Raw genomic sequence first — 15,695 nt, 5'->3', positions numbered from 1 at the left:
TCAAAATACAACCTAATACAAATTTTTTTTTTTAAACTACTACCTGCCATCTTTTGATATAAGAGAAACATTTAAATGCACTTTAAAATAAATAAAAAAGTATGATTAAAGGGTTAGTTCACCCAAAAGTGCATCCATCCATGATAAAACACTCCACACGGCTCCGGGGGGTTAATAAAGGCCTTCTGAATTGAACCCATGGGTTTTAGAAGGAAAATACCCATATTTATAACTTTATCATCTAAAATAACTAGCTTCCGCCAGACGACCGTACGCATACTACGCAAGTCGATTTGCGCCACAAGAGTAACCCGTGATGCATGTATGAAGTAGGATGTAGGAGCATCGTAACCTTAGACGTCTCTTGCGGTTTAAACAAATAGGACTGTGCAAAAAACCAAAGCTCTTCTATTATAGAAATCCTCCGGCATTTCTCTTCAAAATGGCTAATTCGTGACCAGTGTTTTGTTTTACTCTTTCCTCTGAGCTTCCGTATTTGTCATTACGCTGTGCGTCGGGTCAGGAGTTAGTCTTCCACCGTAAATCAATGCGTACAGCCGTCTGTCGGAAGCTAGTGATTATAGTTTATAAAGTTTTATATACATATATACGTTTTTTTTCACACAAACGCATGGCATGGTTTGTGGTTTTGGTCTACTACACAGTAGTTTTGGGTGAACTATCCCTTTAATAGACTTGTAATGAAAATCTAAAACAAAAGGTTTTGTTTTGTCACAAGCACCGCCATTATTACCCTATGTAACACTTTATAAAATATTAACTCATTGCATCTCAGATTAAGATGCAAAATAACTTATGATGTAATATAATTGCTTTAATTTTACTGAATAGTTTTTGGTACTAATTCTCTAAGCAATCAGGAAAAATATGTGTTTGAAGTCAAGATGGTTGGGTTTGGTTTGGTCAGGTTTTTGTGAAGGAATCCAGTTACGAATAAAGGGCAGATTCACACTGCACCGACAGACACCAACCAACGCAGACAATCACCATATTACAGTTTGTCCCTTCACAGATATTCCACAACCGGACAAACACCCGAAAAATAAGTGCCGACCAATGGCAACACACTGATCTGACAAAACCCGACTAAGTGTCAGTTGCCGTTTGTAGGTGCAGCCAATTGGCCTTAAGAAAACAGGGAAAGCTTTTGGAGCAGGGAGAGAATCTCTTCACAAGGACTCCCAACCGTTGAGAATCAGGAATCTCTTGCTGTGACCCCCCACTCCCTTTCTGTTCCCCCTCCTGCTATTGGGGCAGAGCAATACCTTTATATGCAGCAGTAAAAGTGAACAAAAACAAACTCTGAGAGTTCTACTGATCACCATCTACATTTTTTCCATTGCTGGTAACAAAAGCCTTATAGAAACATCCACACAAGCTGTACTGGGAAACCTGGGATCAGTAGTCTAAACTCTTATGCAAACTTAGTAGAATAAAAAAGGCAAACAAATCAAACTAACCTTTTTGTACAAACCATCTCCCATTGTGTCATCTGTAGGACCCCTTGTCTGCACAGTGACCCACTTATTGGCCATGTGCAATTCCCCAGCTATTTGCATATGAAACAATCCCATCATTCATTTTCAAAGAAAGAGAGAGAGACCAGCTATCCGCCCCATCAGAGCCTCATTAGATTAGTGACGGCCTGCCACTGCAATTAAGCAGTGATAAACTCCATTTAGTGCTTCACCCTTCAGTGTTCCTCCACATGGGGCCTTCCTATCAACACTAACCCCATAAAGAAGAGGCGCATGGTAACACTTGTTTAGCCTAGTGGCTTGGTCACTCACTAAAATATCCAGAAATCCAACGTCTGTAATCTATTTTTCCATTTCTCAAATATCCAACAACAAAACTATGCTCTATTCTTCTGACATCCGTTCGTGCAGCTATTTCAAAAATAGGCACAATGCGTGCACAAACCAGGATTACTGTGGCACCTGACCAAGATTAAACTCTTTGTCTGTTTACTCCTTTAAAATACATTTAAACTAAGATAACAATGGCCTCCTTTGGACAGGAAGTTTCTTTGTTGGAAAAGGAAGTGAGCTAAGAGGGAGGCAGAAGGAGTTCCACCTACTTGTGGACTGGACACCTATCTGTCCTCAGACTACCTCTTTCACTCCTTCTCTTCCTGTTTGTTCTGTTCTATTGTGCGCTTTCCCCTCATATGAACAAAATCATCATGATTAACTACTGTAAGTCACTAGGAAATAAAACTGACAAACTATAATAGCTGAAAGTGGTCCTATACTTAATCTAACTTTAAACTATAAACTATACAAATCAAAACATAATATGGTGACATAATATTAAAGTTTAACTGCATTTATAATTTGAAAAACATTATGTTTGTCTTAACATATGCAATGATCATAACATAGCATGCTAGACCTGCATTAAAATACTTTAAACATCACATTTACTTTGTTATATGCAGGAAATGATAGGAAGGCATGGAGGGAATAGGATCAGGAAGTGTTTACATGGTTTCTAACATCACACAAACCTCTGCTGTTGTTGCTTTATTTGCAAACAGTTAAAAAAAATGTAAAAAGCCAGATTTATCACCTGTTTGGCTTCCTCCACAGCTGTTTGTAGCTTACGGATCTCTTTTTCATACTGCTCCCTAAGTTTATCCACCTCCTGATCGTGAGTTGCCACCTCCTCTTTCAGAGCTCCTTTAAGAGCGGTCAGCTCCCTCTCACGCCTCCTCAGCAGCTCCTCCTGGTCCTCTTTGGCAAGAAGCAGGTCCTGGAGGTCTAGTTTCAGTTGCATGAAGTCCTAGAGAGAACAGCACATGGTTAGAAGTTCTGTCATCAGCCTCAAGAATTAATTAATTTGAATATGCAAAGAATTTTCTGTTGTGTTATAGATTGCTGCAGTGTAAAATTTGCATGGGAAATATACAGCTTTCCATGACATTTTATGTGCCTCAATAGAAGTTATACAATACCGTTTTATATTTTTGACAGTAGTGTCTTGTGCTCGCAAAGGCTGCATTTATTTGATCAAAAATACGATAAAAACAATAATATTGTGAAATATTATTACACTTTAAAAGAGCTGTTTCTTATTTCAATACATTTTTAACATGTAATTTATCCCTGTGATGGCAAAGCTGATCTTTCATCATCATTACTACAGTCTTCAGTGTCACATGATCCTTCAGAAATCATTCTAATATGCTGATTTGCTGCTCAAGAATTTTTTTTTATCATTATCAATTTAAAAAAAAAAAAAATCATACTGACCCCAAACAGTATGTACAGATATGTTTTAACGCTGTACCTCCATCATGGCCTCTTTGTCTGTACTGTCTGTTTGAGATTGCTTGGCTCCATCCAACTCATCGTGCATCTCTGAGAGCTGGTCCTGCAGGTCTCGGATCTCAGTCTGGTACTGCTCTTTCTCCATTTTTACCTGGAAGAGTCTGATATACACAAAAATACACTCAGAATAGCTGCATTCTGAAGTGAAACAAGAGCCAACGCAGACATGCCTGATAATCTGCTGAGCTCATGTCCATATAAACTCCTGCCAATTCAAACCATGATGTCACAGAGGATAATTTGCACCTTATTTTGACAACCTTAGCTACGGGATGGAGAAATCACAGAAACTTGCATATCTGATGGTAGTGTAGATTTTCACTGCGTTCGAAGGATTTTCATCTGGGCCAACACCTGTAAATTTTACTTTTACTCCAAAGTTTACAAAGAACACATAGACAGATGTGTTCTTTGTGAACGCTGGTGCAAAAGTAAAATTAATAAGCTAAAGAAGGGCCAGGCGGAGTTAAACATAGCAAAACGTGCGAGCTGAGAGTTTAACATATGGCAGTTAAACTGTTTTTTTTTTTTTTTTTATTACAGGTGTTCCACTTTTGCTAAACTTTCTACATGCACAGATTCTGTGTGGGTCTGTCCACATCCACAAGACAGTATCTTACTCCTCCACTGTAGTGCGCAGGTCATCCTCTGTTTTACTAAGCTTGTCCCGCAGTCTACTGCACTCGGCTTGACTCTGTTCCAGCTCTCTCCTCAAATCTTTCATTCCTGCTCCCGCCTTCAGCTGAGTCTCGCTCAGATCACTGCGCTTCTGCAGGGAGGGACATAATAAGAAATGACAGTGAGGACATGAAATGACAGTAACCTTACTGAACCTTCAAAATCATTGTTAGTCTGAGACACTTGGCGTCTTTTTTTGGATTTAGGCCCAGTCTTTCGAATAAGCCAGTAATTGGTTAATTTGATTATTGATCTTAAGGGGTGATAGGAGTGGGATTTTCGGTCAACATGGAAGCTTCTAACAGACTGACTAAACAGACAGAGCAGGGGTCCAAGGTGCAATTGACAAGTCAAAGTAGTAGAGGTATTAGTGGAGAGAGAGAGAGAGAGAGAGAGAGAGAGAGAGAGAGAGTTTTACCTTGCTTTCATTCTCAAGCTGTTTCTTAAGATCAGCAATTTCTTTTTCCTGTTCAGCTTTCTGCTCCTGAAGAGCTCTAGCCTGGGCTGCAAGGTCTGGAGCCTGAGAGAGAAACATTTATATGCAACAGAGCTCTTTTCAGCACTATATGATAGCGATTAGATACAGATTCACATTTTAGTATAATAAAAACAGCGGGTTCTCAAGAATAATCTCTGTTCTAATCAGAAATACTTCTAGTATTTGTAATGCTTATTCATATGCTAATCTTTTCATATACAAGATTTCATGATTTTGTAGAAGTGTTTATAATTTTTTTATAAAATAATGAACAAAAAAAAAAAAAAAAAGTGAAAAAGACTAGGTTCTGGTCTGATTTTGCTTGCAAACGTTTAAACATTAGCCATGACTATGCTGTTTGCCAAGTAAATAACCTCAGCCAGCCTTTATACTTTCTCCAAGAGATAGACTAAGTCCCTCTTATAAGAGGCTCACAGTCTTAGCTGTTTGTTGAACCCAATTACAATGCCATAACAACGGCTCACTTTGTTGTCGCCTTGCACGTTTCCAGCGGCCCGTGACTTCAAGGTCTGGATTTTTTCAAACACCAGGTTGACCTTTCTCTTGGTAGTGTCATCGTTATCATTGCTCCTGCAAAACAAAACACAAGTGCTCCTAATTTACTTGGATGGTTTGAGAGTCTCTTTATCCCAGCCAAAGTGTGTTGATAGTGTGTGTGTGTGTGTGTGTGTGTGTGTGTGTGTGGACTGGATCGGAGTATATAATCCCTGACATTTCTGGGAAAAATCAGCCTGGCTCTTTGCCTGTGTGGAGAGTACAGAGTACTCAAGCTTTGATGTGTCACCTTATGACCTGCCCACCCTAATTATTGCCTTCTTTTAACAAGTCACATGTCTAGGAATGTGTGTCTGATGCCCGCATGTTCCCAGGGCACTCGAGTGATGCATCAGGGAAAAGCACAGAACATTGGGTTAGTGCCATGCGTATACAGCAGACTGAAGCGTATCATTACATTTCACAAAGAGAGGAGAAACCAACAGACCAGCACCGCCTCTCCTTCAAACATACATACACCTCCCGCAGAACAGACTGTTATTAACGGTTTCATGACGTAAGTGATGTCGTCATGTCAGAACACTGTTGGCGACAATATTGTTTTGCTCCATTACAACCACCATAACCCTTAACCTGGTGCACCTTTGGCACGTGCTGTTGAATGGTAACTAACTGCTACCTCAGGACAAGTCTTGTCTTTTGTAATAATGGTTGCTATTGAACAGAAGATATCTGATCCTAGATCTACAGGGCTTCAGAAGGTTCACACATACTTGTGAATAATCCACTCTGCTCACCTCCCTCCACACATCACATGAGGAATGCGGAGAGGGCGGAACTTCTGACATCAAGAATATGGAGTTCAGGGAGGGCACGGTTTCAGCTATTTCACTAGAGCAGGTTGGGCACCTACAGCATGCCTTTGAAGCTGTGCAGTGATCATGTAGGATTAGATGAGAGAAGGAAACAGCACTGCTTTGGGTGGAAATTTAGACCTTCAAGCAAAATAACAGATTTTAGTTGTTGGCAGTGGGCTAAAACCATTTATATTGGGTGAAGAACGGTCTGGAACATCTTGCAAGCAGCTTTTTATGAAAGTTTATCTAAATAAATGACTTGCCATTTTGATTGTTTTGAGATGTTAGAGGAGGAACTTTAAGAACCTGCTCTTTCCTTGAAAGAATAAGATAGAAGTGTGGGGGTTGAAGTTGTGTGTAGATGATTCTACTGTACATAAATGAAGAAAAAATGTAGGGGAGGTAAAATTATTGTACTGTTATCATTATGTGTCAGACTTTGTGGAAACTTCTTCAAATTCCATGTAAAATCTCACTAAGAAAAAATGAGTGAACACTATTGAGTAAGAAACAACCTAGACCAATAAGGACACATGTGCTGCTGTTATAATCTAGCATTAGGATCAAAAATGTTAGTGTGCCAAATTGAAGTCGTGGTGAAACCAACATGTAGCAGAAAACCACAGAGGAAATTATATCTTATAGAGGAGCCATGCAGACCTTCATGACTGTTTGTTAAGGTCAATAAATTAAGTCTCTTATATATTCAAATAATAAAACCTTTTTAGAATAAGGCAACGTTTTTAAATGTCATGTGATGCAACTCTCCAAAAATGCAATATTTATTAAACAAATAATTATGAATGAATAATTTAAGATATTTCATTATATACTGTAGATAATATAATTATATAGTTAATAGAAATAATAATAGAAAATAATTATTTGATCCCCAGATGATTTTGTAAGTTTGCCCACTCACAAAGAAATGAAGGGTCTATAATTTTTATGGTAGGTTTATTTTAACGGATAGAGACAGAATATCAACCAAAAAAAAAAATCCAGAAAAAACACATTATATAAAGGTTATAAATTGATAAGCATTTGATCGAGTAAAATAAGTATTTGATCCCTTACCAACCAGCAAGAATTCTGCCTCCCACAGATTGGTTATGTGCTCATTTGAAACACAGATTAGTCCTGTCAATTTAAGAAGGTACTCCTAATGTCAGCTTGTTATAAAATACATCTGTCCACAGAATCTGTATCTTCCATTCCAACCTCTCCACCACCATGGGCAAGACCAAAGAGCTGTCAAAGGACATCAGGGACCAGATTGTAGACCTGCACAAGGCTGGAATGGGCTACAAGACCATCAGCAAGAAGCTTGGTGAGAAGGAGACAACTGTTGGTGCCATTATTAGAAAATGGAAGAAATACAAAATAAGCATCAATCCCCCTCGATCTGGAGCTCCATGCAAGATCTCGCCTCATGGGGTACGGATGATCATGAGAAAGGTGAGGGATCAGCCCAGAACTACACGCGAGGAGCTTGTTAATGATCTCAAGGCAGTTGGGACCACAGTCACCAAGCAAACCATTGGTAACACTACACCGCAATGGATTGAAATCCTGCAGCACACGCAAGGTCCCCCTGCTCAAGAAGGCACATGTTCAGGCCCGTCTGAAGTTTGCCAATGAACATCTAATGATTCAGAGAAGTCTTGGGAGAAAGTGCTGTGGTCAGATGAGACCAAAATTGAGCTCTTTGGCATCAACTCAACTCGTCGTGTTTAGAGGAAGAGAAATGCTGACTATGACCCCAAGAACACCATCCCTACAGTCAAGCACGGAGGTGGAAACATGCTCTGGGACTGTTTCTCTGCTAAGGGTAAAGGGCTGATGGACGGGGCCATGTACCATAAAATCTTGGACAAGAACACTAGAAGATGGGTCGTGGATGGGTCTTTCAGCAATGACCCAAAACATACCGCCAAGGCAACATAGGAGTGGCTCAAGAAGAAGCACATTAAGGTCTTGGAGTGGCCTAGCCTGTCTCCAGACCTTAATCCTATAGAAAATCTGTGGATGGAGCTGAAACTTCGAGGTTGCAAAGCGACAGCCAAGAAACCTTAAGGATTTAGAGTATCTGTAAAGAGGAATGGACCAAAATCCCTCCTGAGATGTGTACAAACCTGGTGACCAACTACAATAAACGTCTTACCTCTGTGCTTGCCAACAAGAGTTTCTCTACCAAGTACTAAGGCATGTTTTGCTTGGGGATCAAATACTTATTTCACTTACTGAAATGCAAATCAATTTACAACCTATATATGATGTGGTTTTTTTCTGGATTTTTTGGTTGATATTCTCTCTCTATCCATTAAAATAAATCTACCATAAAAAATGATGTACCCTTCATTTCTTTGTAAGTGACAAGTTTAACTTACAAAAACATCAGGAGATCAAATTATTATTTTCTCCACTGTATATGCATACAATAAAAAAAAAAAAAATGTAAGAAAAAAAAGTTTACACAGTAATGCTCAATATGTGCACACTGACATGACGTTTTTAGATTTCCATGTGTCACTTATAAGTGAACAATTAAAAAGTATTTTAACGGAAATATATCGGTGTTGATATTGAAAAAACATACACAATTATTTGTAAAGTACACTCACCCATCTTTGAGGTAACTGAATAATATCTGCTTAGCAGTCTCTTCATTTGTTTGCTGTGAAAGCTCTTGTTGACCTTTCAGAAGATCAGGTGTCACCTGAGCAAAAAAAAAGAAGAAGAAAAGAAAAACATGTCATTATATTAACACATAAACATAAAACAAATGACTGGTCTCCCCATAATAGTGGGAATATATTAGAATAACAGAGGACGTCCATCCTTTTTTACCTGGGCATCCACTTCAGTGCTTGTTTTACTGTTGACAGCAGGACGAGAAATTGATCCTGTTTTCAGACTTGTCAGGCATTTCATATTCTGTGATAGTTTGGCCTCTTCATTTTTGTTCTCTCCAAGTGCTACAGAGGGATGACTCTGAGGATTCTTGAACCCCAAAATAGCAGCTGAAGAGTGGGAGACTGTCCCCTGAGGAGAGCCTGGAGCACTTTTGACTTGCGTCACATTTCTTAGGCTTATCCTGGGTCCAGTAGTGGAAGTTGGCGACATCAGGGAGGTCTTCACTCCAGCGGTCTTCTGCAGGAGCAGAGAAGGGCGAAGAAGATGCTCTGTAGATCTGCCTCGATTCCTGCTAACCTCATCCAAGTAGTCAGTGTCACCCTCAAGACCAAATGGCAAGGCACTATCAACACTACGGGAGCGCTTGCGGTCTTCTGGGTTTAGCCGATTCCTCCGCCCTGACCGACCCCTGCGTTGTTGAGTCTCTTTGCTGTCAAACTTCTTGATGAGCTCATCCACACCTGGGATGGAACCAGTATCAATGTCACGCCCTGTGCCAGGCAGGAAAGGGATGTAGCGCCGGTTCTCATGCCGGTTGATAGTTTCTGCATAAAGCTGGTCCAACTGGTCTTCCTTTGTTGGTGTGGTGGAGCCCATAGAGGAATTACGGGAGGAAGACTGTAGCACCGGGCCACTGGAGTCAGTACGGCGCAAGGGCAACACATCTGGTTCACGTCGACTCCGTTCCAGACTGGAGTTGGTGCTACTAACTGAGCTGGGAGGTCTAGAAGAGGCCTTGGTCTGGTTACTGTCATTTGGGTTACTGGTTACAGTAGATGCCTGAGGAATTGGAAGGCGTTGTGAGGGTTGAGGCGGAGTCTGGTAGGGCACTGGAGTTTTAAAATGTGGCTTGACCTGAGGTTGCGCTTGAATCTGGCGTTTGACCTGAGGCTGGGCCAGAACATGGTCTTTGGTTAGACCTGTTTGAGGCTGGACACTGAATGGGAGTGTCTGGGGACGAACCTGAGGTTGGGCGTGTCCCCTGTCATCTGGAAAAGATGGTTCTGGAACTAGGCTGGAAGATTGGGCTTGGCTCACAATTGGGGAGTTGGCTCTGGGTAGGGATCCTGGGTAGGAATTTTGAGTCTCAACTACAGGTAGACTTCGAAAGCTATCGAGAGTATTGCTCTCAGGATCATATGGCTTGAGAATCTCTGGATGCTTCTGGAAGTTTAAAAGACTGGATTGCTTCTTAGGATCAGTTCCATTGTGAGGACCTCCATGAAGCTTCGGAGACATAAAATCCACATATGGGCCTTCAGAAAGATTATTCCTGGTTCCTTTGAAATCATATTCGTCATAATTGTTTGGTCTTTCAGAATCCATATATCCATTATTGTTTTGAGGGTCCGCATAGGGGTTTGGACCTCTTTCCTGGTTATTGAGGACCACATAGGGGTGTCCATCTATGCCTTGAACTCTGATACTGAGGCCGTAAGTACCATTGCTCTGGCCTCTTGTGCGGGAAGGCTGCGTATAGCCTTGTGATAGTCCAGGGTTTGGCATGCCGCTAACTCTGTAAGACTCCATCAGGAACACTGAAACAACCAAATCCCTCTCTGTGGATAAGGCTCACTCACCTCTGAAATCAAAGCAATAATCTCATTATTACACAAGTTTGTAATGCTTACAGTATCTTTACATTTCTAAAAGATCCTGATGAGACTGTCTGACAAAATTTGAGTATGGCATACAGTTAAGGTAACTGGGTTAAATTTGTGTGGCAAAACCCAAAACCAAAAAAAGGCAAAGTAAAGCGTTTAGCATGATCCCCCACTACAAACAAAGGTTGTTTGGACAAATTGAGGACATTAAAAGACTTTTAAACAGATCCTTTGCTCGAGTTTTGGAATTTAATCTGAGACACACATTGATGTTGGCACGTGCTACTATCTTTGTAGTTTTTCCAAGGAACTGGAGTTAGATGACGACTTACAGTATTTGATGGCATTTTCACACAGTACAATAATGACCACTTAAGAGCATGCCTGCTAAGCATGCAGACAGTTTCAGCCCAGTTGCAGACTTTATAATCTTAAGCACATTGACATTGCTGACTAAAGTTAAAGGAGGCAGCAGTGTGGGTTATTTAAACAAAAACAAACATTGGCACAAAAAAAGCTAATGATGTCACTGTAAAAAATGGGGGCTGTGTTAGAAAGATAAGCAGAAGAAAAAAGCAGAGGAAGTCAGATTTTGTATTCCATTGTCTAGAAACAGCTGACTAAATTGCTTGTCAACAGCTGATATTTTATTGAAAATAACCAAAGAACAGCAACAGATGTTTTCATGTAATTTGTTTTTTCAAGTACAACTAATTCAAAAGGTTCAACTGTAAAAAAAAAACAAAAAAAAAAACGGCTACACTCATACTATATGTTCATCAGTGTAATCACATCTCAATTAATTCCAAAGAATTTTAGTGACAGCCTATGCAATGAGCAACAGTATGTTGCCTCAAGAATAGCAAAACACAAAGCTACAAAAATATCACCCCACTACAGGCATCACACCAGGCAACAGGCTATTATCAGTTTCCTCTGGACCTCACTGATAACATCCTTTCACTTCAAAGCCAACAAAAGATTGCATTAGTCATATTGATGTCTTTGTTGCAAGTGCAACAGAAAATGGTATGACCAAAGCATGCAGTGTATTACAGTGCATGCAACCTGTGAGATACCTGAGGGCTTGACAATGAAGAAAACAAAGTCGGCATTCATTTTCAATGGGTAAGTAAGGAATCTGTTCAGTGAAGAATGAAGGCGACACTAGAGACTACAGGTTGAAAGCATAAGATTGGAAGACTTCAAGTCTTCTATAAAACTACTACAAAATCACAAAACGCACATCATAATAAAGAAGCAAGTTAAAAGGGAAAGTCCTTCTCATCTGTGGCCACACTCAAGAGAGCAAAGGGACTCAAACTTTCCAGCCTCATAGAGGGGGATGAGAAAGAACAATAAGGGCGAGTTAAAAAGCGACAAGCCCCCTTATCCATAAGGAACAGAGCTCTGGTGCAGAAAAAAAAGAATATGACACAATAGCCTCTTTCAGCTCCTGTATCACATGTACTGTGTGCAGAGGAACTCAGTGGTCTTAATGTAGCTCTCATTGTGCCCACTGGAAACGTGTAGCTCTGACAGGGAATCTAACACAGGCTGTGCAAACTCTTGCAGCATGTCCTCAACCTGCATTCCACTTCCAGGGAAACTCAAAACAGAGATTTCTGGTGAAACGGTCTAAGTTTAACTCTAACAACTCGTCAACTTTGGCCCTGATCCAGACCAAAAACATGGCTACAGCTACAGCATCAACAAAAAATGTTCAACAAAGAGGTTTATGGATAATCATTCTCTCTATATGACAGAGCAACCACTATAACTCTGTCAGGAGGGATTCAGGAATACTCAGTCATCTTACAGTGAACTTTCCTTAGCTTTTACATATGCACTATTAGTACATTAGGTCATTATATATATAGGTGAATTAATTTACACTTTGGTTTACATTGTACTGTAAATGCACAAACCTGATTATATTGAATAATGCTACATTTATTTATGGGATTGCATTTTTATGCACCATGCAGCTGAAACAAGCACATTATTAAGCCAAAACTTTGCTTTTACATTGCTTTCTGTGCAATATTTAATGTTTTGCGTCATTAATACCAAACGCATCATCCCAACAGATGCTCCAAGCACGACTAGGTGCAGTTTTAATAACAAAGCAATTTTCCCCATACAAGAACACTGCCTGTTTGGGTGCTCATTAAAGTTTATCAACTTTCATTTTAATGCTTTAATAAACTTTAGGTCACCTATTACAATGTCGCCCAAATGCCCCTACACTAGCAATTTCGCACACTTTTTTTTTTTTTTTTTTTTATAAAAACATCATCCAAAAGCAACACTTACCGTTGTCTGTCGTTAATCCCACAAAATGCGTTTATTTGTTGGTCAAGCTCTGTAAAAAGCTATGACACCATGCGAAATCTCCATCTCCTCTCAGCTGGTCAAAGTCACTTGTTGCACGTCCTGTTTTCAGACTAGTTTTACTTCAAGCACGGACTGTTGAAGAGCGCGAAGCCCCGCCCACACCCGTCACTCACTCCACCCTCGCGCCGCCCGCAGGCTGATTCACGATCAGCTGATCTGCTCGGCATGACTGATGAACAGGGCTCACTTCGCATTTCAGCTGATCTCAAGACACAAAGGCACAGCCAGAAACTGGGTGGAGGCCTTCTCTAAGCACTTGTGGTTCCAGTATCGGCGAAATTAAGGTTTTCATGTGATAACGAATTATTCAGAGAGGACAGAGAGATATGGGTCTTTTTCAAAATGGTGACAAACCATTGATTTCTTCTCCATTGACTCCCAAAGACTTTGAATATTGAAGAAACCCAAAAGACATTCAACAACCTAACATTTTATTAAATATAAAACGAGTTGTTCAAAAACCCCTCATCAACAGCTTTCACAGCACCCTTAAAGTATCGTTATTTTGTGTTGTAACTCGGAAGGACACGCGTCTTTATTATGAAATGGTGTGAATGGTTTGAAAAGTGCCTAAAAAAATCCTCTGTTCCCTTCATTTGGTGTACGCTACTTCTATGACAGTTATTTATTGATACATTTTTGTTTTGACGGGTTAAACATTTAAGCAGGTCTAACAAGTGCGTAAAAAGCAAACCAACACAAAATAAGTAATTTGAAGCATAATAATAACTTCTTCACTAGTGAAATTAAATGGGTAAAATGACAAAATCATGAGCAAAACTCAAAATATAAACTTTTTATGATTAGTAGTAATAATGTCAAGAAATACACTTACCATCTGCTTTGTGGGTGGGGGGGGACTGAACTGAATTCAAAACATTTTTGACAGTTAAAATGTGTGTTTAGTTACACTGTTTACTGATACTTTGGCAGAGCTAGAGAGAATTTATAACTGGTGTACAAAAATGTCAAATAACTTAAGAGCATTATAAATACACAATGTCGTGTATTGCTGTCTATCTTCTGCGACATTAGCTAGCCCAGCATTAAATTAAATGCCTGACAGCTGTTTAGACGGACAGCGCCATCTAGTGGTAGAACACTGCAGACACCAAACTCCACTTAACACCCTACTGTAGTGTGCATACTGACAGACAGCAAATAAATATATTAAGATAATAAGGTGCCAGTATGTTAATAAACTAACAATTACAATAGATCTACAGAATATCAAATAAAATGCAACAGAAAGCAGTGGCTAAAATGAAAGGTTTTCCAAAGTGTTTCCCTAGCCTATATCAAAATGTATTAAAGCGAAGGAGAAAGTCTGCCTCAGCTTCAACCTCCTTAATAGTCTATAATGATAATGGGTCACCGACTATTAGAAGAACATTACAGGGTGATCATTTCTGGAACAATCGTTTATCAAACATGTTTTTTTTTTATTTGATTGATTATTAATGTGCATAATTTTAGTGTCTTCAAAGGGATATCACCCAAAAATGTTCTGTCTTTAATTGCTCGTCCTCACGTCGTTTCCAAACCTGTTAGTAAATTAGCAACATGCTCTTTAAACTTTACTGCATTTGTCCCTAGAACAATCTAAGGACCAAGACCATTAATGACTTGGCTAGTGTGAGTAGGCTACTGACTCCCTTTTATACGGTCTGCTGTGTTTTTATTTCTATATGTGGGTGAAGTTAGAAGTAAAAAAAAAAAAAAAAAAACGCAGCTTGTTCAGCAGGGAGCGCTGTCTGTCCCAGTTCTTGTTGTGAACAGAGATCCAGCAACGTACTGCAATAATACGTTGCAGTATTTTCATTCATCTTGACGACTATACACAAATATATTATTGTTTTTATTATAGGCTACTGAATGTTGTTATACAGAAATAATGTAGTACTGTCTTCATTTCTTCACTTTAATACCTAATGTAATGGAAACCTAAAACCTTTTTCTCAAAAAAAAAAAAAATGTAAGGAGGGCCCCGTCCCATCCAGGACATGTCCCAGTGTCGGCCAGAAACCTCCCATGACCAAAACTGCTCCTTCAGGATAGGTGGGGAAAACACTGTTATTTCTAAATAACTAAACACTGTGTTGTCAAAGTTAATATTTTGGCTTTATATGTGATAATATACTTGCAGGTGTCATTATATTAACATTTGACCAAAATCAAGTTTTTGACCAGCGGATGTAGAAGTGCATCGTCACGTTTTCATCAATTTACAGGTTATAAGCTATATGTGGACGCTCCGGCCAAAATAACACGTTATTAAAGACGAAGTGCTACGCACAGGCTTAAGATGCTATGACTCATTACATTTACATTTAATGGTTTAGCAGACGCTTTATCCAAAGCAACTTACAAATGAGGAGAGCAATAGAAGCAATCAAACCAACAATAGGGCAACAATATGCAAGTGCTGCGACTAGTCCCAGTTAATCTAGCACAGTACACGTAGCAAGTTTTTAAAAAAAAAAAATTATACATGGAATGTTAGTATTAATGGTTCAAGTGTTGACGAAAAAGATGCATCTTCAGCAGTTTCTCGAAGCAGCTTGGGTTGAGTTAGGCAGGTCATTCCACCAGCTTGGTAAAGGTAAAGGCCTGTGAAAGTGATTATGAGCCTCTTTGGGATGGCACCACAAGGTGCCGTTCACTTGCAAAAGGCAATAAGCTACTGCAGGGCAGTGAGGGCACATAGGTCTGAAGTAGTGAATTTAGGTATAGGGGTGCAGAGCCAGTGGTTGTTCTGTAGGCAAACATCAGTGCCTTCAATTTGATGCATTCAGCAATTGGCAACCAGTGCAACTTTATAAAGAGAGGTGTGACATGAGCTCTTTTCGGCTTGTTAAAGACTACCTTTGCTGCATCATTCTGGATCAGTTGCAGA

The 15,695-nt window shown here is 39.7% G+C and overlaps 1 protein-coding gene across 1 annotated transcript in view; it reads right to left on the bottom strand.

Moving 5' to 3' along the window:
• The window catches only part of cgnl1 (cingulin-like 1), a 32,691-nt gene extending 19,840 nt beyond the window's left edge, over positions 1 to 12,851 (bottom strand). The window contains exons 1-8 of the mRNA XM_084404401.1: positions 12,719 to 12,851; positions 8,733 to 10,380; positions 8,507 to 8,601; positions 4,995 to 5,100; positions 4,450 to 4,551; positions 3,974 to 4,122; positions 3,313 to 3,454; positions 2,593 to 2,805 (exon numbers count right to left, since the gene is read on the bottom strand). Of these exons, the coding sequence (XP_084260527.1) occupies positions 2,593 to 2,805; positions 3,313 to 3,454; positions 3,974 to 4,122; positions 4,450 to 4,551; positions 4,995 to 5,100; positions 8,507 to 8,601; positions 8,733 to 10,328 (2,403 nt within the window). The 5' untranslated portion in view covers positions 10,329 to 10,380; positions 12,719 to 12,851. The remainder of the gene's footprint in view (positions 1 to 2,592; positions 2,806 to 3,312; positions 3,455 to 3,973; positions 4,123 to 4,449; positions 4,552 to 4,994; positions 5,101 to 8,506; positions 8,602 to 8,732; positions 10,381 to 12,718) is intronic.
• Positions 12,852 to 15,695: the final 2,844 nt, after the last annotated feature.

Source organism: Rutilus rutilus (assembly GCF_951802725.1).
Source record: "Rutilus rutilus genome assembly, chromosome: 3".
NCBI lineage: Eukaryota > Metazoa > Chordata > Actinopteri > Cypriniformes > Leuciscidae > Rutilus > Rutilus rutilus.
The sequence above is the reverse complement of the archived record's forward strand: the minus strand, read 5'-3'. Positions and strand labels throughout refer to the sequence as shown.